Source organism: Uranotaenia lowii, chromosome 3 (assembly GCF_029784155.1).
Source record: "Uranotaenia lowii strain MFRU-FL chromosome 3, ASM2978415v1, whole genome shotgun sequence".
Taxonomy (NCBI): domain Eukaryota; kingdom Metazoa; phylum Arthropoda; class Insecta; order Diptera; family Culicidae; genus Uranotaenia; species Uranotaenia lowii.
In genome coordinates this window covers 131,035,025-131,059,821 of record NC_073693.1, presented here as the reverse complement: position 1 = coordinate 131,059,821, position 24,797 = coordinate 131,035,025, and the positions used below count along the sequence as shown (strand labels likewise).

General features: G+C 37.6%; 1 protein-coding gene across 2 annotated transcripts in view; it reads right to left on the bottom strand.

The window, feature by feature from the left end:
- The window catches only part of LOC129758738 (tyrosine-protein kinase RYK), a 441,697-nt gene that overhangs the window by 88,086 nt on the left and 328,814 nt on the right, over positions 1–24,797 (bottom strand). For both annotated transcript variants that reach the window (XR_008740054.1, XM_055756340.1), the window contains exons 11-12: positions 23,430–23,585; positions 8,464–8,680 (exon numbers count right to left, since the gene is read on the bottom strand). Coding sequence is in view for 1 of the 2 variants with exons in the window: in XM_055756340.1 (XP_055612315.1) it covers positions 8,464–8,680; positions 23,430–23,585 (373 nt within the window). In the remaining variant the exon portion in view is untranslated. The remainder of the gene's footprint in view (positions 1–8,463; positions 8,681–23,429; positions 23,586–24,797) is intronic.

The following is a 24,797-nucleotide window of genomic DNA, read 5'->3' as shown; positions in this document are numbered from 1 at the left end:
AAAAAGTTAGAGTATTTCTTGAAATCATTGATAAATATTTTTTTTATATTTTTAGATTAAATGTCATATTAACACCTTCATTTCCTCCATAGAAAGTTTTTCGATCAAATGAATAGTTTTTAAAATAGACACGTTTGTAACTGTCCGGATTCTAAATGATCATAGCCTTAATACGCCCATGGTGTCTTGGTGACATATCATCACATCTTCGGTTTCCCACACGTGACCTACATAATGCGGACCATTAACTTAAGCGGCGCGACAAAGCAGCAGCAGCAGCAACAGAAGCGGTGGCGCCCTTAATGGAGTAGTCATACATTTGTTTTCCAAACAGCTAACGCCAACACCCACCCACACCTTCGAGCCTCCCCTTGCTAAAAGGTGAGTCAAAAGCTTTTCTGAACTTTGTAAGAAATATTCAACAATAAGATGTACCTAAATAAAGAAAGTTAGTTCAGGAACGCATTAACGTGAGCAAATAAAACTAGACTTCAAGAATAAAAAAAAAAAAAAAAAAAACTCGGTCAAAACGAAAGGGTGGCTGTTGCTAATTAATTGCTTTCAAAGTCGTCCCAAATATGGAGCCGTTGTTTTTTTACGGTTGCGGTTGAAAATGGATTTGTGGAAACGTGGAAAAACTCAGTTCCGGTTGTGTGCCTCTCGCCAAAATAATTCCATCCGTTGAACTTGTTAGCCCGAATTTTTCCCAAGGCCTGTGTGGGTGCCAAAAAAAGTAAGCAGCAAGAACAGAACAAACCAAGCGAATAGTGGAAAAAAAACGAAAAAAACCTTCACAACAGAACCTAATCAACGAATGAGTTTTCAGGTTTCGGTTTCTTACGGTTACGGGTCGAGGTTTTTCCAATTGTATCTCTTTTTTTTCGGGGAGCTGTTCCGGTGCTTATCGCGAAAGGATTCAGCCGGTGATTTTCATTCACTCTATTTCCGTTTACGGGCTGCTCGCTGAGCTGGAAAATTTAGGTTAAAGAGGGGCCGGAACTGATTTAATTCAGTTTTCCGATTGTGTGAATTTCTCATTGTGGTAGGGTTGTCGTACAGACAACAAAAACAACAACAACTGAAATCAATTTGATGCATTCAATCGTAGATTGGTGCCCTATGCTAAAAGATTAGCACAATCCCATTCAGAAAGCTTCTTACATATGTAGGTTATTTTCTTTCAAATATCTTGACCTAATTGTTTGTTTGTAACATTACGAACAAAGCTCTTCCTGTTTATTTGTTCAATGTTTAAATATTCTTGCGGTAACACAGATCAAATTAGCAAATCTATTGTTGGTGTAAAGAGCTGAAACACGATTTAAAAGTTAATTGGATCACCAAATCTGAGTACCCAAAATAATTTAGAAATTATTTCTACGGTATTTTTCAAGTAAATTTAAATTTTGTTGCATCATATCGATTCTACGTGAGTTTTGTAGGAACCACAGAGAAACAAAGATGCCCTGGTAAAAGCTACTTTACTTTTTCAACTTTACTATGGTCAGCAAAATTTCGTTTGGGCTATAGCATTAATCTTCATAAAAAGCTAAAGCGCATTCTATAACATCACTAGAAGTCCAATAAAGCATGGATCATCCAAAATCTGGACGCATTGTTTATTATACTATAAAGAAGAATGGTAGGACGACTCGGGATGCAACAGAGATGAAGAGATTGTGGAACAAAATGGCCGCTGAAGTCAGTGAATAGGGTGTCCAAACTGTGATGAGTAGTTCTCGACGAAAAGTTCAAAATTTCATCAAAATAACATCGGAATATTTTTTTTCTTATTTTTCCTTTGAAGTGCAATAAAAACCCTACATTTTGATTACAAAACATTTTTATTTTGTTTACATAGCTCCGAGATAGACCCTTTTTAATGCGTCAAGATTTTGCGTGATCCATGCTTTAGAAGAACCAGACTCTGTTTGTTTTTGGCACCTTTTACCTTATACCAGCGTTGCCATCCGTCCCGCAAAAGCGCGACATGTCCCGCTGTCCCGCTTTTTCCTGAAAATGTCCCGCTTTTTTTCTTGGAGAACTTTTACAAAATTAACTGACTAACACTGGAAAAAATCAAACTTAAATTTTAATTTGAATTTTGTGATGAACAGACAATCTTTCACATACGTCTTTTTATCAAAATGAGCAGCATTTTTGAAAGTTTATATTAAACCATAGCTAGAAGTTGGTAACTTTTTGGTAAATTTGTCACTTTTTTAAAGCTGGTCACTGACAAGTTACTTCTTTTGAAATTTGGTTACTCTCAGTTTACGCTCGGATGTTGGTGCGATCACACGCTTCTAAATTGAACTCTTGGTTAGTGCATTCGTTTTTTTTTTTCAATTCGTTAAAGTGGAATAGATTCCGGCCTACCGATATGGAAAGAAAGCGAAAGAATACGATTAAAATTGCGTTTGGTGCGTGTGCGAGGCCTCCGGCACATGTTAACGTTTTTGTTTTTGTTCAGAACACGTTGGAAATACAAGCGTCTATTGTGCATTCTTTGTACAAGGACGAAAATGAACGATGTTTTTACCTAAAGTTTATGGACGAAACAGTGTTTAATAGCTTTATTGATAAAATGGACGCCGAGTACCCCTTTTTATATGAAGATGGAACCAGGATTATGGTAAAATTGGACATTGCGAGTAGTGTTTATCGTTATGTGCGAATTTTCAATTTGCCTCCCGAAGTCGATGACGAGGAAATTGCAGTTGTTTTGGGACAGTATGGCACAATTAAGCAGCACGTTAGAGAGAAGTTTGCGACAAATTCTGGTTTCCCTGTGTTTAACGGTATTCGTTGCGTTCACTTGGAATTCGCCAAGGAACTTCCAGCGAATATTTTCATCTCAAATTTCAAAGTGAGATTATTTTATGATGGTGTTAAAAGTCGGTGCTTCTTCTGCAAAATTGAAGGCCACCTTAAAGTCAACTGTCCCAAGCTGGCAAGCATCAACGTGGTTGGTTTGAATAGCGTTCACCAAAAGTCATCGGAACCAAGTACATCGTTCAGCCAAGTACTTAAGAAGGCATTGGTTGAGGCCACACCGAGGATTGGAAATATTGCAAATAACTCGACAACGTTGCCGAGCAAGCTTAAAACACGATCAACACGACAATTGCTACCAAGCCTCAACGAAGCCGTGCACACAACGGCTGCCACAAAAACGACAACGTCTGCAGAAAAAATGAGCGGCGAAGAAGACGACAATGACGATGACGATGACGATGATGATGACGATGACGACGGCGGCGATGACGACGACGATGGCGATGAGAACGAAGAAGATGAAGACGACGATGACGAAGAAGACAATGATGACGAAATGGAAGTGGATAAAGTTAATCTTAAACGAACTATTTCCAGTCCTAGTTCGACTTCAGAAAATGAATCCAGGAAAAAAATAAAGCCGAAAAGCAAAATTTCATCGGTCCAGTCGACTTCGGAATTGAGCCAGACCGAGACCATAGGACGCCGGACCCAAGGAAGAGAAGCGACAGTGACGACGAAAAAATGCAAATGAAATGTGCGAATAATGAAACTGTTTGAATTTTATAATTTCAAGAAATTTTGTAGTAACTGATTCAGGAAATGTAAAGAGCAATTCCTAATAATGTACATTTCTATTATATAATTTGTGAAAAGTTTATAAGTTGTAAGTTTTTTTGCTGTAATTAGTTTTTTTTTGTGACTCGAGTGAACACAAAGTGTTTAAAAAGTCAGAAATAAAATTTAAAAAAAAAAAAAAGTTACTGTTTTCAAAAAATTTCATCCAAATTATGTAGGTACTTCAATTATCGGAACTTTCTTTTTTTTTATTTGTATTCTACAGGTTGGACTTTTTTTTAAATTTTATTCTACAGGTTGGACTTTGGACTTGATTATCCGTTGATTCGATGATTCCTTCATAAAAACGCGTTTTATCAACGTTTATTTTTTGTCTTATTCAATGAAGCTCTATTACAATTTGCTTCAGTTTTTTAAATTATCTTAAAGTGGGATAACTAAAATAAAGTAAACGAAAGTTAAGACCCGAATGAACACTCAGGGTTTAAAAGTTCGTTAATAAAAAAAAAAAAAAAACAAAAATAAAGGTTAGTTGAAATGAAAGATTACGAGCTTACACATTAAAATGTGGAAATTAATGTTCAAGAGAATAAATTGGAACATCGATTTGCTTAAGGCGGCATCCATAAATTACGTAACGCAAAAATGCCCTTTTTTGACCTCCTCCCCCCCCGTATGTCAGAAATCGTAACGCTTCGATGTACCCCCCTATGGAAATTACGTAACGCTGGCATTTACCCCCCCCCCCCCTATCTTCTCATGTTTATAAATACTGATTTTCGAAGTTGAAAAAAGATTTTAACATAAATTTTTTTAACGTTCTTAAAAAAGGAATAAATATCTATCCAAATATCTTCTAGTACTTATTGATGATAACACTCTGATAAAAAAAAATTATTTGTCTTATTACTAGTTACTCTGTGCTTGATAACTGATGATCTACCTTGCTTTGTTCCAGGAGCATAACTTGTTATGCAAAATATACTCCACTTAGTAATATTCGTGGGAATAACCAAAATTGCATTTTTTTTAAATCAATTCAGAAAAAATGGTAAAATTTCCGCTTAAAGATTTGATTGAGTTCTTAGGGGCAAATGCACCTAATATTGGGCGTTCCACGATTGTTTCACGGATATCCAATGCATATTTTATGGAGTCTATCTCAAAATCTTTAAATAGGAAAGGTTATAAACCTTTTTCAATCTAGTTGAAGCATCAATTTTTAAGCTGATTTTAGTTTGCTAATTATTCTGCAAAAATTACATGGCATCTTAAAAGCTGCAATTGAACTAATATTTTTAAGGAAAAAATCGTTACGTAACGATGAGCATACCTCCCCCCCTCCTCTATGTCACAGTTCGTAACGCTCGAGCTTACTCCCTCCCCCCCTAGGAGCGTTACGTAATTTATGGATGCCCCCTAAGATACAAAATTCTGATTTTTTCCAATAGTCAATTGTTTCAAAAGGTTTTCTCTAAAGTCTCATATGAGGCACTTGAAGCCAAAGGGATATAAATGCATAGCAGCATATGTCGAGAAAACACGCTTTAAATTGTTATGTTTGGTCATTTTCCATATACCTACATATTTTTCGAAAATTTATGTTTTACTGTTGAACGTAACAATACCTAAATAAAATTCTTAAAAATTTGAAAAACTCACCAAACATAAATTTAAAATATAAAGAACCGTTTGAGATTATAAACTTAAAATCGACCATGTTTACACTTTCATCTTTTGACTCTTAGGGCCTCATACATTTTTTTCTTCGTAATTTCATTCGAGCTTGGAAGTTTTACCACACACAAAGAGGGTTTGAATACAGGTTTTGAATTTTTCATTTTTCGGAAATTTTCAAGAATGTTTTTCGTGAATTTCTCAGGTCCTCAGGTTTGTTTTAGTTTTTGTCACTAAGAGATACTGAGTTAAGTATAAGATTAGACAGCTCGGTTTCAGAATAGAAAGAACAATCTGCTCATTATCAGATATTTAAAAAAACCCGTAATAACCTAAATGATGAGTTTTTCTCATGAAAACGTAACTTTAAAATTTGCCAAAAATATGGATAAGTTTTGAACTAAAACCATTAATAATTAAAACCTCAGGACCTGAAAAATCAACAATGACTCAAATTAAGTCAGTCTACGAGCCTATGAATCCATATAAAAAAATGTTATTGTTTAAACAGAACTTACAAATTGGTTATTCAATCCTCTGGTAGTTATTTTTGAAGTCTCTATTGACATAATTTTTGACGTGATGTGGTCACTTATTTTGCACTAATTTTATTAACAGGTAACTATTTTGCCCTACTTTTTTGCCTCATGGTCGCTTCTAGCCATACTGAATAACTCTAAAGCTCTTAGCATTACAGAAATATTATGATTCAGTCAAGTGTTCTTGAAGCACGTTCAACCAATGTCTGAAGAAAATATTGTTTAAATTGCTTGAATTATAGATTTTAGAGTTATACACATTAATCTTAATTTAAGTGCCATCCATTTTAAATCACCTTTTTTGACTCATTTGTCCAAAGTGTAGAAAGATGGAAGATTTATAGAGTTTTAAAATTTTTAAGCAAATTACCAAACCAACTTATTTTTATACAAATTATACAAAGCTGTTTTGCGCGGTATTAAATACACCGTTTCCATGTATGACTTGAATTTTTCTCTTTCAAATAGCGTGCTTATTCGCGAGAACCGTGGAAAATAGCGGTGCATATGGCAAAAAACCGTGTAAATAGAAGTTATGCGAAATTTTTTTTAGCAAAATCAACCGCGTTGAAGAAACCTCAGTGTACTTTCTATGAACATCTCTTGCTGATGATGTTCGTATAAGTTTCCCTGCACAATTAAGCTTTTTTAAGAGTTTCTTAAATGTCCCGCTTTGTTCGGCTGTGTTTAGTGAAATGTCCAGCTTTTTTTCGAAAGTATCTGGCTAGCCTACCTTATACCCCGTATTGTGGATATTTCATTAGATTTTCAGTAATTTATAGCTTTGAAAAGAAAAGCGAAAGCCAAAATCTTAGATTAACGATGGCTAAAGATATCGAAATTTGACTTTTTCTAGTTATTTCTTCCACCCAATACTCATATTGAGGGAATTTCATTGGGTTTTCAGTGATAAAAGTTAGTTTCAATGTTCAGCAGAAGCCGCCATCTTGGATTTCAAGATGACGTTTGATATTGACGTTTGACTTCTATTCTAAGTTCAGTGGAAGCCGCCATCTTGGATTTCAAGATTGCGTCTCATAGCGGAATTTGACTTCTTTCAGTTTAGCCTTTATCGAATACCCATATTGTGGGATTTTATGCAATTTTTAGCCATTTACAGCAATTGAAAGTTCAGCAGAAATCGTCATCTTGGATTTCACTATGGCGTCGGATAGCGAAATTCGACTTCTACTAGTATAGCTATTTTTCTCAATACTCAAATTGTGGGGGTTTCATTTGATTTCCAGCGATTAACAGCATTTCCAAATTAAGCGGCAGCTGCCATATTGAATTTCAAGATGGCATCGGAAAGGAAAATTCGACTTCTTGTTTAGCCCTTGCACCCAATACCCATATATTTGCGGTTTAATGCGATTTTTATTTGTCATTTACAGCATTTGAAGTTAAGAGAAAGCCGCCATATTGGATTTCGAAATGGCACCAGATAGCGAATTTTGACTTCTACCGGTTATTTCTTTCAACTAATGCCCATATTGAAAGGTTTTAAGCAATTTTAGGTCATTTACACTATTTTCAAGTTGATTGGTAGCCGCCATCTTGGAATTTAAGATGGTGACGGACAGCGCAAATCGACTTCTTCTCGGTAATTACTTTCACCTAATAACCATATTGTAAAGGTTTCAAGATATTTACAGTTATTTACAGCTTTGAAAGTAAAAGCGGAAAACGCCATCTTGAATTAATGATGACGACAAGCAACAATTTTTTTACTACCCTTTGGGCCTTTTCACTGAGTATTGAGTGAATTGTAGAGATATTCATTCCACTTCCGGTAATATGAAGTTTTCAAAGATTTTTTTTTTAAATTTAACTCAAAACCAACACACATAACTTATCAAAAATATGTGAAAATGAGAATTCCAACTCAAATATGTGCTATCTAATCTGAGCGTGTCTTGTTTTGACATTTTGATCAAACTGTCACTAAGTTTTATGACAGTTTAATAATCAGGCACTTAGTGCAATTATAAAACATGCAAAAGAAAGCTCGAAGCAAACTTCTAAGTTTGTGTTTTATTATAGTTTAAACAGAGCATTCATAACTCTCTCAAAACAACTAAAACAGTATGTTAAATGAAAGCTTTATAAGCGTTTTGAAAACTATCTGAAAACATATGGTCGATTAAGGAAAATAACGTTTTGTATGACCACAATTAAACCGTCATAAAACGAGCTGCACAAAAATGCCATAATAAAACCATAAAAAAAACATGCAAATGCTAGTTAGTTTGATTCGTGTTACTTGGGGAATGTACTCATAATTTTAGATACGTAGCAATTTTTGGTAAAAAGATAAACACAAAATTTAAGGAAAATGGCATTTGATTTTGCCAAAACAAAGCGTTCATGCGTGTTGCCAAATTCGAAAAGGGGATTTTCATTACAAAGAGAAGTGTATGAAAACTATTTCCCTAAGGCTCCCTCCTATTTCAACGATTGATTACTGCTTGGCAGATTTAGCGAGGTGTTTCTTATGAATTGTTTTACAAACAAGAGCAAGAGAAGTGCTAAAAATAAAATATTTATTTTATCTTTTAAATATCTGTCCTCCAAACTAGACCACAAACTTAAGAGACTAAGATACTTCGGTACAATCTTTATAAACTGTTTCCAAATATCTCACCAACGTAGAAGGATCATATTAACTCACCTCAAATGGCATCGCCCCCAGGGTGGACAGTTCCCACAGCAGCACCCCCAGGCTCCAGATATCACTCGAGGCCGTGTAGAACTTCTTCTCCAGCGTCTCGAGCGCCAACCACTTGATCGGCCGATTCTCGTTGTCGCCCAAACAGTGATACTCGTTCGGGAACACATCACGCGACAGTGCGTTATCACAGATTCGTACGTTTTGCTCCGAATCGAGCCTGCAACAAGAGTCGGGAAAGAAAAAGGAAAAAAATGTGATATAAAATGGTAAAAGCTAGTGATTTTTTTATTTTGCGGGGGCGTCAAGGATGAATGAGGCTTGGGGTTTGGGGCCTTCACTTGTGTTGGCATGAATTTGTAGACGTAAACGAGTGAAATTTGTGTCTCTATTATACTCATACATCGTGTCGTTCTTTGTAAAACACAGCACAAGAGACACAAGTCGGCTCCTGAGGAGGACTGCGTACAGAAGACTGGGTTTGGTATACTATACGACTTTGTACATGTACGTGATTGTAACACATACGTGCTGTCACTCCTACGAAACTCCTAACCAACCCCAACTTTGGATGCTTGGTTGAGATTTATGAATACATTATCTTGCGGAACATGGCAAGGATAAAATTCAATTACTTTTTCCGTTTCTTTTTTACTTCACTCCATGAGTAGAAAAGTTTTATCACTGCTCTGTGCCTCTCGATGGTCTATCCATATAGGCTTGGTGGGGTTCTATCGTAACTTTTTTGCTGCTGACTGCGAATTGAATCCTGAAAAATGTCTGTTATCCAAATTCGAAACACTTTTCTACTTGACTGACAGTCTCGGTTCAGTTCATAACATACTGCACACAATCTAGGGGGAATTCATTATCATTGTGAGGCGAGATATTGGTGAAAGTTTTGCACGTATGACACTTGGCATATTTTATAGTTGCTTTGAGCAGCACAAAGTAAGACTTTTGATAGGGCAGTAGTGGAACTTTATGATTTTTTACAGACGTTTAGACAAAGCATAAAGCATCTGACGATAGAAAGCTTGTGATAAAATCGCTCAATTTTTTAAAGTTTCCATACGAAGTACAATGACATAATTCAGCATATTTGCATTCAATTTATTAAAAAAACATGCTATAGACAAGTTAATTAATTGAATTGTTCTGCCGAATTGATTGAAAAATGTTTTTCCAAACAGTGTTAGTACGTCAACAAAACCACCTACAGCATACACTCACTTTTGACCTCTCAATCTGACAATTCAAGCACTGACCATAATTCAAGTTAACCTCTTTCATGACGATATGAGGTTATCGGGACGACTTGAGCTTTGATCTCTACACCCAAATACACGTGAGCTGCTCAGAGCTTTTACCTGACTCACGCCTGTCTCAGTAGGGCTAGGTGGGGTAATTATGAACAAAATATCTTCATTTGGCACACTTACAGCCATCATATGTTTTTTTCTTAACATAAATTCTGAAAAGCTGCCAACAATGAAAGTTTACGCGCTCTTCATCATTCTGTGGAGCAACTTTTTTTTGTTGGTCACAACTCACGTCCTTGAGACGGCTGTTCATAATTACCCCGTCTGTTCATATTTACCCCCCTGTCTAGGGGGTAATTATGAACACGGATTACGGACTTGGTATAAAATTTTTGAAAAGTAACAGTAGTTATACGTTACATTTACCCATAGTAAGCAGTGGATGGTGATTTTTTACTTAAAAAATTATGTTCACAATTACCCCAAAACCCGTTCATGTTTACCCCGAGACTTGTCCAATATGATTTATATAGTGTCAGAAAATCTCAATCCAACACCAAATAATGAAAATTATTAGCAGTAACAAGAAAATGGGTTGTTTTATAAAAACTCAATCCAATTCATGTATAAAACTTGCAAAATAAACAAATGTAATCAAAATTAAGATGTAAAACAATAGAAAAATAGCTATTTAGTGTTCTTTTTTATTGATATTTTCTTACTTGTGTTTCGAGAGTTTATTTTCTTTGTTGCATTTTTTACGTTTTGGTTGGTTTCTTTTTTCCAATTCTTTATGTTTTTACAGAACATTTTATTTGATAGGACCTCTCCATACGTGTGAAATTTCAGACGAGTTAGGCTACTCGATAGTTTTTACATCCGTTTAAAATGACCTGCGCAGCAAACATCAAGTCTTCACCAAAATGTCGTGGGCTAGGCTTTTAACGTACGTGCGAGTCATCATGAAATTGAAACCTATACATTTACAGGAAATTCGAAAAATTTTTAAAAGGGTTGTTTCAAAAAACACTCATTAAAATCTTCTTGGATCAGTGAACAGTTATTTTTAACTATTCTTGTCAGTTCTATTTGATCGACAGTTTGAAAAATATTTACACTTATAAATTTTTTCATCACTTATATGAAATTTCACATAAATAGCTATATTCTTTAAAAAAAATTGAAGTACTATCGAAGCTTTCCTCAACAAACTGAAAGAGAAAATCTTCAACTAAAAGATGTCCATTTTGCACCAAATTTAAAAAAAAAAATTCGAACAAATGATTTGAAAAAAGTATCTTAGTAAAAAATTAGACTGCAGAAAAATAGATTTTGGATCCTTGATATCGGGATGTAACACATAAACAAATAATATTTGCTGTAATTCTAATGTTCTGAATATCAGCACGTTGTCCGAAAATACAGGTTTATTGATCTTTGCTTTGTGGACTTATTCACCAATTAAACTTATCAAAGTTTTTCATATATTTTACTGTTAACTACAGAGACTTAAGGTTCATAATAATGTTAAATTTCACACAGTTATGAATAAAAGCTCGATCAGCAAACCTTTTGTAAACAAACAGTGAATTTAATTTTTAGTAAAATTAAACATTTCTTCAAGTCTGGTTTATAACCTTGTAATTTATCAATTACCAAAAATTGATGGTTTTGGAAGCACGTAAAATCTGTATTCGGTATTAGAAAACTATTCATGGGATACAGGTTTTCGGTTTTGGTATAACCGGACTTTTGACTGCTTTTTTTTTCTATCAACGAAAAGCAAGTTTTTGTTGCAGTTTGTTTAAACAAAATTAAGACTTGTTTAAATTGGGTTACGGGTTGAGCTTTTTCGAAATTTCTGTTTTATTCACTTTTTTCCACTTTTGAAATTATATTTTCATTTTAATTAAAATGGGTTCAAAAGTTTTTTCAAAGACTGAAAAGAACTGGCATAGCTTTTTTTCAAAATCAGAATCTCAATTTTGAAAAAAAAAATCAATTCCTCAAAAATTCAAAACTTAACACATTGCAGACCTAATTTAATTATGAAATTTAGGCTGGAACAAATATCAATTTCTTCTTATGTCAACCACCCCCCCCCCCCCTCCCTTCGAAATTTCCAAAAACACAAAGGGGGCAAAGAAATAAAGTTTGAAGTAATTTAAGAGAATTTCGAAAAATAATTCCAATATCTGAAAGATTACAAGTCCAAAAAACAAATTTAAGAAGATGGGAGTTATTTCATATTTTGTTTTCTCGGTTTGATTGAACGATTGAATTATTCGATAAAAAATTACTTGATGTTAAGATTTTGTGCTATGATATAGTAGAAATTTTGTTGAATACAAGCTTCCGTGCAATTTATTCAAATTTATTTGTTTTTCGCATTATTTTGTTTTGTCCCCTTCCTCGCGATGTTCCAACTTCCAGTGACAAAAGAAGGATTTAAAATTTGTTCTGGCCTTATTGAATTTGGTCCAGTGGGTTCTGCCGAATGTTGGTGTTTCCCGGCTAAGATTTCTTCACGGTCGTTCATGTGTTAAGATCCTATAGAAGAGGGTGGAGGGTTGAGTAGTTTCTAAAGAAATTTCTTACAAGGGGAGGAGGGGGAATGGGGTCTGGAAATGCTTGGGTAATTAGTGAATGGCCCCCTAAGTTGATGAATAAATCATTTGACCATTAAAAAGCATTAGAAATGTCAGGAAATGCATAAGAAGATGTGTTCATAATTACCCCATAGGACGCAAACTATGGGGTAAATATGAACACTCATCTGTGAATCAGTGCGAATATTTTTTTTCAAAATTTCTTCAAAATCCAGACAGAGCATCATAAACTGGATGTAAAACATGTGATAACAACATTCTAGCTGGATTTCCTATGATCAGATATTCAAAACATTAAACATTGTCCAAAACGATTTCCGTTTCACGAGGTAATGGTTTTTTAAAACATCTGAAATGATATCACTATGATTTGAAAACAGAACGGAAACACCTTACAGCTATCAATCGGATGTTAAACTACCACTTTTGGAACTTTTTGTTTTAATTCATCCCCCACAGCAGCGCGTATGGCACTTGTTCGGAATTACCCCGTGTTCATAATTACCCCACTTGACCCTACACACTCCGGACTAGGATTGTTCGATCTTGGATCGATCTTTGCGAGATCGATCTTTTGAACTCAAATTTTCGATTTTTTGGATCGATTCTTTAGCTTTGGAAAAATCGATTAAATCGGTTTATTTTCGATCCGATCTTTCGATCTTTTGAAGTTTTTTTTTCTATATATTTAGGAGATTTTGAGTTTCAATTTAATGTAGAATTTTGATTCCTGCACCATCCTAAAGACTGCTTTTCATTATTGGTGCTTCCATGCCAATAAAATCGACCGACTTAATAGGTGGATATTTTTACCTCCATACTCTTGAGGAAAACCAGAACTTTTGTCGAACGCTCAAATAATCGAAAATTCCACAGAACGGTTACTTGAAAGTTTACTAAGCCTCGAATCAAGCATCAGAATGCTAGAGCATTTTACTCAGCTCAAGATTTAACTTCTTATCGAAACTTTCAATTCTCATAGCATAGTGGAAATCACAGAATAATATGTAATTTCACAAAGTTTTTTGCGAATTTCCGTCACAGAATCTGTGTCACAGACCACAGAATATTGAAAATTTTCCCAGAGTTCACAGAATTTCTGCATATTGTACATACTTTTGAAATGATGAAATGTGATATCACTATTTACCTCATATTTTTAATGATGAAATTTTATTGCATTTGTTATTTTAATTTGTGAATTTGTGAGTATTTGATTTGACTTTTCTAAAAAATCATGACAACAGCGCCAAAGAAAATCGGAACAGAATTTTGATGTCAAATCAAAGAATTACAGATTTTTATTTGTGACAAACTCAGATTTTTTTCAGCATTTAAATGAGATCACAATATAAGTGTTTCTAGAAAGTTAAAGCGTTCATTTTATATAAACATTTGAATTATTACATTCCTCAAATTAATATTTTAACCTTGCCTCTAATCTTAATGACAACTATTCATGAAAAATTGGATGCTTGAAGAATTGAACTTGAGCCTTCCAGATGATAGATGAACACGTTACCTTTGTGCCATGATCTGTTGCTGAAATGATGGTAAAATCCGTAGCCTTTTCAAAATTAGCATTCCACCTAGTGAACTAACTTAAAATGGTTGAATTATTTAAATCAGTCAAGTTACAATATTTAGACTTATTCCTATTCCTATTCCTATGCATATATTTATTCTGTTTTTGATATGCCATAAACACTCAAAAAAAAGTCATAAAAAGTAATACTAAAAGTGTTGAATTTGAAAACATTTTTTTTTATTGCTAATACAATTGACATTAAAATGTATGAGCTTTCCTGTCGTTTTTCACTATTTACTTCAGCATAAAACAGCCCTCATGCAGTACTCCCTACACAAATTTAAAAGATCGATCTTGAAGAGATCGATCCTTTTGCTTCGATTTTTTAGGTGGATCGATCTTGGAACCATTCAGCTGAATCGATCTTTGGAATCGATCTTTTCCAGGAGAACGAACAATCCTACTCCGGACATTTTTAGAATTAAGGCGCCCGCACAATAGCACAACGGACGTCGCGTCGCGTCAGCTATCAACGCTAGCGTTGAGTACTAAAACGCTGACGCTACGCACTGGGAATTTTTTGCAGCACAATACAGCGTCCACTGACAAGGCTTTCCAGAATGTTTGAAACAAAACACGGGGTGCCTAACATCACAAAACACATAAAAATGACGATAATTTTATTTTTGTGTATATTTGTGTCAAACTTTTGTGAAAGCATGAAAAAGGAATATCCAAAACTCTGCTGACGCGCTGGAATTTTGATTTATTTCCAAACAAAAACGTCGACGCTGGAGAACGCTGCTGTTCAGAACAAGTTTAGCGTTTTAGTACAATGCTGTCACTGACGCGACGCACCATTGCGGTGGTTCAAAAGGAAAACGGTATCCCCAAAATGAAATGTCAAGGCGACGCGACGTCCGACGGGCTATTGTGCGGGCGCCTGTGTGAAGCCTATAAAAATAACCACAAGCTTTTATGATAAAATTTTGATGGTGTCGCTTAAGTCTGTGCTTTATCTTTGAAAAGATATGATTTCTTCCCAGAAATATGTTTTGAAACTATCACTAAAGCCCTTGTATAAAAAAATGTTTTTATTACAATTATTGAACATTCTGATTCTAATATAGAACAGGCTGTGTACCAATTATTTAACACGTAAACAAAGTATTTGATGGTTTACATTTAGGGGCCATCGTTTGATGGTATACCTAAAGGGTCTATTCCATTAGCAAACAAGAAGAAGTTCAGTAATTGTAACATTCATTTCTTCACAAATTGACGATTGCGGGATTGAAGGCATAAAAATTGGATCTTTGCCATTTTTGAGAGCCAATGAGTGAACACTTTATTCCGGTCAGAAAAGCCTTCAACAACATAAGCCTTCCAAAATTGAATATATATGCTAATTTCGTAGATTGCAACCCTTTGAATCTGATATTCTGATCAAATTTTTGAACAGAAGTTGAGAAGGTTGTAATTTACTTACGACCGCAAAAATAAACGAAGAAGGTACATTCATTTCCGGCAAATCAGTCCAATTATGTTTGACAAACGAAATTTATTTTTAAACCGACGTTTCGATGTCGTATGACATCATCTTCAGGGGTTCTACAATTATTTATGTGTAATTATAAAATTTGTGTGTGATGTTTGCTTACTTTTCACTCTACTTACAAAAATTGTCGTTGTTATTGCTTTTGGAAAAAGCGTACTGTTTGAATCGGTCCGTCACTTGTTTCACGGTTATTTATATAAAAAGTTGGGTGAATTTAGGCGGTAGAGTTTTGTATAACTGTTGTTTCAACTGTGTTCTTTCTATCTTTTTTGTGGTTGGTTTTCTTGTAGTTTGACTTGTGTAAAATGTCCAAGATTGAAGCGAATATTGTGTTCAAGTTTTTTACATCGGTTCTGTGGTTCACAGTGTGTGGCGTATTAAATATATGGCACATTTCCAAAAAATTTAGAGTGTGTTTGTTAAAACTGGAATCTAGTATGCATGTCTTATCGAGATTGAATGTGTGGCCTGTAGCTATGATATGTTCTATTAGAGTTGTGTTATCTTTCTCTCTATTTTTTGTGTTACCTAAGTCGTCGTTAGATGTTGTTTCTATTTTTTTTTATTTTGGTAGCTCCTTCTCCTCGTTTTTGATTTAGCATTTTGATGTTACTCCAATGTCCCGATATTCGTTGCTCTAGTGTGTTTCTCGTTAAACCGATGTAGACACTGGGGCAAGGTTCTTCGCAGGGGATCTTGTAAATGACGTTGGATTTTTCTCCGATACATTTACTATCTTTGACCTTGCTAAACAAATCGCCCACTGTCATATTCCTCCTGCTGGCAATTCGTACGGTCGGGTAGTCGGTAGCATCGTATCAGTCGTTCAGTGAGCATCGGCACGTAAGGTACTGATCGATACACAACCTCATGATCAGTTGGATGGATGGAGTTTTCAGGCGGTGATTGTAGCTGATCTGGATGGATGATTGTTATTGCTGATCTCGACTGTGCTGTGTGGATTTGGCTGCGATGACATTCTGGCTTGTGTGGATATGAGATGCTGGAGGGTGGATTTTCCTGCTGATGCGGCTGTGATGTTTATAGTGTGCTGTTAGTGGATGGGCTGGTTGATGTTGAGCGGTTGAAATTCGGGTTGGCTGCAGTTATGATGTTGACTGATGGACTTGGATTGCAAGTTGCTGATGGACGGGTTGTTAGGTGCTGAGAGGTCGGGATTCGAGTTGGTTGAGGCTGATGGTTGTTGTTGTTGTCTGAATTTTCGTTGTTGGATGATATGATTTTCGTTGATCATTCTGTTGATCAGCGTTCTGGGGAAATCATTCTGTCTGTCGACATAAACGAAGAATTTCGCCAATTTTCTTTTGTCAATGTATGAATTGCTTGTATCATACAAGTTGTATGACATTACAACTCCATTGCCGTTGATCAACTGATGGACTATATTTGTTAATTTCAGCATGTGACATAAAGTGTCCAAGTGACAAAATCCAATCATGCAACCATGCAACAAAATCTGACCATGCAACATAATCTGAGCATGTAAAATGTTCCAACTATGCAAGAAAATCCGTCCATGTGACAAGATCCGACAATACAACATAATGTGACTAAGCGACATATTCGAACCATGCAACATAATTACCATAATCTGACCATGCATTAACCATGTTACAAGATCTGATCATGTATCAAAATCGGACCATACAACAAAGCCGACTAAGCAAAAAATTATGCGAGTATTATGCGACAAGTACTCTACGCAGCAAAATTCACCGTTTTAAATTCCGATCCGCATTGTTATTGTTGTTGTGGTTTGTTTTGATCTGGTCCCACTATCAACGTGGCACAGATAATTTTCTGAACAGACGAGGAACTTTCTTTTCGCACGTAAATTTTTTTTAGCGTTGATTGTGAAAACCTTTTGAGCAAAGTGCATGTGAAAGTTATTTCTCATCGACATAATGTCCAACATGAAAGAGAAGAAGCTGTGTGGAGAGTGCCAACTGATGATAAACGATCTTGAACCTATTGGATGTGGATGATGTGGCAACTATTTTCCCATCAGTCAGCAGTGCTGTGGGTAATTCAACATTCGACTCATCAGAGAACTGTTCACACAGGGTAAGGTAATTTTTATCTGCACCCCATGTCGAACCGAGCTTAACAAGCGTACAGCATTCGTTGTTACATTGATGACATTTCAATGAACAACGGTAATTCTGGCCCGAAAAATTATTTTCCCGGTACTGTTCTCGAAAAACTGACGCTTCAACTCGACTTACTGTCAAAAAACAGTTGATGACAGTTGAATTTCAATGAACAACGGTAATTCTGGCCCAAAAAATGATTTCCCCGGTACTGTTCTCGAAAAACTGACGCTTCAACTCGACTTACTGTCAAAAAACAGTTGATGACATGGCTCTGAAGCAAAATCCTCCTAAGGCATTTCACTCGTTCGCTCAACTCAAAAGAACACCACAAACGTATCAATCACCAAACAAGGTTGCCGAAAAGAAAAAGACAATACGTCTCTTCCAAAATCGGTCTAGATCCAGTCTACAAAGATGTAGCATTGTGCTCAAAGACCTGGTTGTCGTGACTGATGGTTCTTCTTTCACAACAATTACACTATACAATAACACAGATTTGTAACTAAAAATAACGCTACTGACGACGAAAACGATCCGCGCTTTATTACAACTCTTTACAAACTGGCTTCAAGCCGGTCGACCAAGCTTTCCTTTCCTCCGAGAGAACACTCACGCTGAAAAGCTCATATATGGAAGCAAGCATCCCATTAATACGCAATGACTCTCTCGGATTTATTCTCTCACGATGATAGGAACGTACGAAACCTATACTTGCTCACGCTTCAGAGTATATCAAGCATGATTGATATCTTCCGTACACACTAATTTTCATGTACTGCTTCCCTGAATGTTTTGTCTTATTAATTTTATTTTTGCTATCTTATAGCATTCAACTAACTATCAAGGTTCTCAACAGTATCCTAATATTATTCCTATCCAGTTAACTCAAATTAAACTATACATCTATCAATATTCTCTACACTGGTCTTCGGGTATGCTCTTCCGTGAATTTGTGGAACAGCCAAAAAACTTCAACAGACGGCCTATGACTCCTGTTCCATTGGTTCAACTTTTCCAGCCGACTGTGCAAGCAACTACCCCGAACTTTATCAGCACGGTTCGGTCCCCTACAGCACCGATGTCTTCGAAGTAGCCACCGCTTCTTGGGTTTCTGCACTGGGATGGAACGAATTGAGCACTTTAAAGACGTTAGAGCCCCTCGAGTCAGTCACGCAGTATCCGCCCAGCATCATCGACCGTCCCAGACCTGAGTTCGATCGTGGTAATGAGGCTCTCCACCCTGCATATTAATATTTCACACCAATACCGACGCTTCGAGAGCTACCAGCAGTTATTGCCCGCAAGTGCCTAGGCATTTTCTTTTAGGGATTCAACACCAGAATGCATCGACTAGAGCTCTTTGAAGACCCCGGAGCCCTTCGACTCAGTCGCGCAGTTTCCTGCCTGCGTCTTCAGTCGTCCTGGCCCTGAGTTCATTAAAGGTGACGAGGTTCTCCAGGTCTCTTATCCAGGCAAGTACCAGTTTAGTTAAGAGCATGCCCTTCGCGTATCCTGTTTCCACATTACCACAGATGCACTCCACCAAATCTTCCGGACCTCGTTATTCCTACGACTTTTTCCGGGCCTCCAGCACCGGGACGCAGGAAGGAAGGAAGGAACTACGGAGACCCCTGAGCCCTTCGACTCAGTCACGCTGTTTTCTGCTAGCTTCAACAGTCGTCCCGGCCCTGAGCTCGTCTGTGGTGAAGAGGTTCTCCAGCCTGCGTTATCTGGCAAGTATTATATCACTGACAGACCTACTCCGCCTGATGGAATTTGTCATCCCAGTGATCGCCGTTCCTGTTCTGCTTCTGAATCGGCCGACTCGATTAACATTTTTACAATCAGAATGTTAGTTGTGTCAATTCTTGCTTGATTGACTATTTCCTCGCCACTTTGTGTTCCTGCTACGATATTATCGCCTTAACTGAAACATGGCTTAACGACCGCACTCTATCTAGTCAGGTTATAGGATCTGATTACGCAGTGTTTTGTTGCGATCGAAGTCCTCTCAACAACAAACATCAACCGGAGGCGGTATGTTTCTTGCTGTTAAATCTAAACTCTCCGCTATGCTTATTGAAATCGATTATTGAGATAATCTGGAACATCTTTAGACCCGCATCGATCTTGGTGATCGGGAACTCTATATGTGCGCAGTATACGTGCCTCCTGGTCGTTCCAATCACCTGGTTGTAGCCGAATATTTTTCACGTTGACTCTCTGAAGTTAGTTCCATTTGCTCTCCTGAAGATGACACCCTTGTCATCCGCGACTTCAACATGCCTGTCTTGAAATGGTGCTTTTCACAAGGCGGCTTTCTGTTTCCAGACCCAGCGCGTTCTTCTTTCACGGTACCCTGCAGCGTCTACTTAGATGCTTTAAACACACCGACTCTACGTCAGATAAATAACATTGAAAACAAGAACGGCAGGATGCTTGATCTCTGTTTTGTTAACGAAGGGTTCAGGATTCCGACTATCGATTTAGCTCCCGCTCCACTCGTCAAAGCTGCCCTACATCACCCAGCTCTAGTGGTCTCACTCGGTGCCGCTAAGTCATATTCTCCTTTTGAGAAAAAGTCTTACTATATAAATTTTAATAATTGGGATTCCAACGCTACCTTGCGCGTTCTGGAATCCATTGAAGTGGAAGTCGTGCTCGATCTTTCTGATCCCAAAACAGCTGCCGAGAAATTTACGAATATCCTTAACTACACCATCGATCGCCATGTGCCGAAACGTAGCGTAGGTGCTAATCTACGGGCTTCGTGGATCGCTAAAGAACTGCGGCATCTGAAGAACTGGACGCTCTACGCGCAAAACGAATATCGCAAACGAAAATCGGTTTATAACAAGATCAGTAAGCGCTGCTACCAGAATTATCTTAATCGGCTACAGCGAAACTTCAAGAATAGTCCGAAAAAAAATTGGAAGCAGGTTAAAAATCAGCGGAAAGAAACAGGGCTCCCGTCCAACATGTTTTTGGACAACAACGCAGCTGATTCCGACCCCGAAATTTGTGAGCTCTTCGTCGGGAAATTATCGAGCGTCTTTACAACCAGGGGCATTTTTTCAAAGCAACTAGCCAGAGCTGTCCGGAATTTTTCACCTCTAGGTTCATCTTTGAATGGTTTCCTAATTGAAGATGCATCCATCATGAAAGCGACATCAAAGTTGAAAAATTCTAGCTCTACAGGCCCGGACGGTATACCAGCAACTTATTTGAAGCGTTTTATGTCACTTTTGCTGACTCCCATCAAATAAATGTTTCAATCATCGCCGGACAATGCAATTTTTCTCTCACTGTGGAAGGAAGCTCATATACATATTTCCTGTTTACAAAAAAAAGGGACAAGAGAGATGTTAGAAACTGCCGTGGGATACCAGTTCTATGCACAATATACAAACTCTTTGAACTGGTTGTTATGGATTCGGTTTTCTCGTTTTGAAAGCCTCACTACTTTGCCAGGCAGACACAAAAGTCCATTGGCCTAACACTGGAGAACACAAAACACAGTCCGGGCAAGTCCTGCTTTACTCTGGCATACGAGGAGAACATGCTACTCGGGAACGGGGAGTTGGTTTCCTGTTAAGCCCGTAGGCCTACGCGGCCCTCATAAGATGGGAACCGATAAACGAAAGAATAATCGTAGCCAGATACAGAACACGGGTTAGAAACCTTACAATGGTCCAGTGTTAAATATGCGTAAACTGACGTTGCCGATTTGCAGGAGGAAGAGCAGTTTTACAGTCAATTGAACTGCGTGGTTGAGAAAACTTCGAAAGGTGACAGGTGATCCTGAACAGAATCCAGGATAAAATCGACGCTACACTCCGACGGCAACAAGCTGGATTCCGATCCGGACGATCTGTGGACCACATCACAACGCTATGAATAATACTGGAACAAATCAACGAATTCCAGGACTCTCTTCTGCTGGTGTTAGTTGATTTCGAAAAAGCATTTAACCGACTGAACCACGAAAACATCTAGGCGGCTCTAAGGCGAAGAGGAGTACCAGAGAAACTAGTCCATCTCATCGAAGCACAATACAAGGCATTTTCGTGAAAGGTCTTGCACGACGGTGTCTTGACCGAATCAATCCCGGTAACTGCTGGATGTATTTTGTCACCGCTGCTTTTTCTCATCGTAATGAATGAGATCTTGACTGGATCGATTTACTGTAGACCAAACCGAGGATTGCCGTGGAATCCTTCAACAATGGAGCAACTGATCTACTTTGGCCTGGCAGACGATATTGTTTTGCTCGCCCAAGCACAACCGGATATGCAGAGCAAACTCGACGACCTTACCGAAAGTTCCAAGGCAGCAGGTCTCAAAGTCAATGTCGGAAAGACCAAGTCCATGGAGATCAACACAGGAAATCCCTCCAGTTTCATGGTAGCTGGGCAACAAGTTGAGAAAGTGGAGTGCTTCCAGTATCTTGGTAGCCAGATTACGCCTGACATCGGACATCGAAACTCGGATCAGAAAAGCCCGATTTGCGTTTGCGAGTCTCCGAAACATCTAGCGGTCACGTCAGATCTCTCTACGAACTAAGATCCGAATCTTCAACTCAAACGTCAAATCCGCATTGCTGTACAGATGTGAAAATTGGTGCACATATCTATGCGGTGACGACTTGAAAACTGCAAGTTTTTATGAATCGCTGCCTGCGGAACATCATCCGCGCTTGGTGGCCTGGAAACTGGATCTCAAACTTGGAACTACATCGCCGGTGTCATCAAAAGACGCTAGAAATCGAGAATCGGGAACGTAAGTGGAGATGGATTGGGCATACGCTGCGAAGAGATGAAAACGAGATTTGCAGAGAGGCGCTTGACTGGAATCCAGATGGGCATCGAAGAAGAGGCAGGCCCAAAAGCTCGTGGCGGTGTAGTCTAGCCGCTGAAATCCGCACAGTTGACGAGAACCTTGGCTGGCAGCAAGTGAAGACGCTGGCTCCGGATCGCCAGCAGTGGAGATCTTTTATCCCAGCCCTATGCGTCGGTCAATCGGCGCCGGACCCTTGTTTTTTTAAATAAAAAAATAAGTTGTATCTACTTGTTTCATGTTTCTTCTATGCCCCGAGAGTCGTTGGCCGAGCGTATTCTTGATGAGCCCGATGGAATTGCTGGCTATTTCGATATCGGGGTAGTCGGTGGCCATGCATTGGATGAGTAGTTTGGTTAGCAGGGGAATGTATGGAACCAAGTGATACGCTATTTCTGCGCTGGATGTGTTGCTAGATGATTCTCCTTTTTCGGTCAGATATATGTCTTTCTGGATATTGTATGTAGTGCGAAATTGCTAGATCAGGTACTTTGACGGCTTGTAGAATATTGATAAGTATTGTGATGATCGAGTTTTGGGTGGAATCTAGGTGATGAGTAGTGGAACAGTCGGTATTTATAAAACTGTTCATTATCAACAAAATAGATTGCCAGGTTGATTTTTTTTTGTCTCAGCGCTTCGATTTTCCCTCACGAGTAATAGTTCAAACACTCATAATAATACATATGGTATCCCCAGTAAAGCCTAACCGAACAACCCCGGTATCGAAATTTTCCACGAGTCATGCATATTGTATTAATAACATACAACATAAGCTTCCACTGCACAATAACCACTCAAGATGCTCAAGATAGTGCCACTTGCTCTTATCTTTCATATTTTTCGCCATCAGTTTTAATATGTCTATTGACATTCATTGAGAACATTGAACCCTCATTGAGAAAACCTGTTCCTGATACGAAAAAGCTCCCACAAGCAATTTCCATGTCGCTTCCATAAGAGAAAGTAACCCCACAAAACAAAAAACCAGGAAAAACAGCAACAACAACTAAGAACGGAAAAACCCCAAAACATTTCCCTCCGAACCATCATCATACTTACACACAGTTCCGGGTGGCGATATCCTTGTGCAGGACCCCCAAAGAGTGGAGATGCGAAATCCCCCGGGCCACTTGCAGGCCAAATTCCACCAGCTGCCGGGTGCTGAGGGACATTCCCGAACTTTGCATGCCAATATCACGGCAGCTCTGGAGGTATCTGTGAAAGGAAAGAACATAAGAAGACGCGTGTTATCAAGTCATGTGTGAGAAAATTTCCACGTATTTAGGTTGGATTTTTTCTCCTTTCCTCCCTCTTTGAAAAAAAAAACGGAAAAAGAAAGTTGTTGGAACTAAGTTGAGGAGGAAAAAGCGGAGGACTGAAAATTTATGCAAATTCGCCGAATCACTTCTCCGCAATGTGGTGATGTTGATCTGGGAGAGGTTTGTTGGTCGCTTTTTTTGCTGCCTGAAGCTTTTCAACATTAGCAGCAGTTCATGGGGTACTTGAATGGAGATTTTTGTTCTCCATGCTCTGCCCCGAGCAGGAAGAAAAAAGTTGTTTTGATGGCCTTTGGAAACATGCAATGCAGCTTTTGTGTTAAACATGGAAATATTTTCATGTCAACGGCAAACATTGGCCATTGTGAACAGCTGAGAAAGCAAGAGGGGATTTCTATTCATTCACTGGACAATAACTAGAATGATCGGTTTCTGGAATGACGATTCTTTTATTGCTTTGTAGGACTCTGGGGATTGCGTTGCAATATTCGATTGCAATAAATTAGAATCTTACAATGAGAAATTCTTCATTGTTGAACAACAACAAATTTGAATTGATAATAAGGAACAAATTGAGTCAGCTAGTTTTGTTGGGGTTTTTTTTTAAATCAATTTCTTTTGATTTATTGCTGTTCAAAAACAGCACCAAGAAGTATTTAAATTTTTGTTCGCAGTATGTTTCATTCAAATCAGATTTCAAATTTTGATGAAACATAAACTTTCGGGTTTTTCTGAGATTAAAGTAACGACAAAATTCCTTCTTTACTCTAATGCAACGATATTATTAAGGCATTTGATGCATTTGGAAACCTCGTAATGTAACTCACATATGCTTCTCGAGCATCATTCACCGCAGCGCTTATGTAATCAAACCACTAGAATTGGTATGAAATCGGCTTCCGATGAATATAAGTTATTGCGAAAAGCTTGCGTGAAAATACTCATCCAGTGCAAAATGAAAATTGACAAAAAGTTCGAAAAGCGTCATTCAAAACTCGTCAAAATTCTGTTTTTTTTTAACTTTGGCAATCTCGAAATGGTAAATGTGTCAAATTACGAGAACTTTTCAATTATCTTTTAAAAATTCATCTGGTCTAACTTTAACAATTTTGACGGTTAATTGATTGAAAAGTACGGCTTTTATACCACT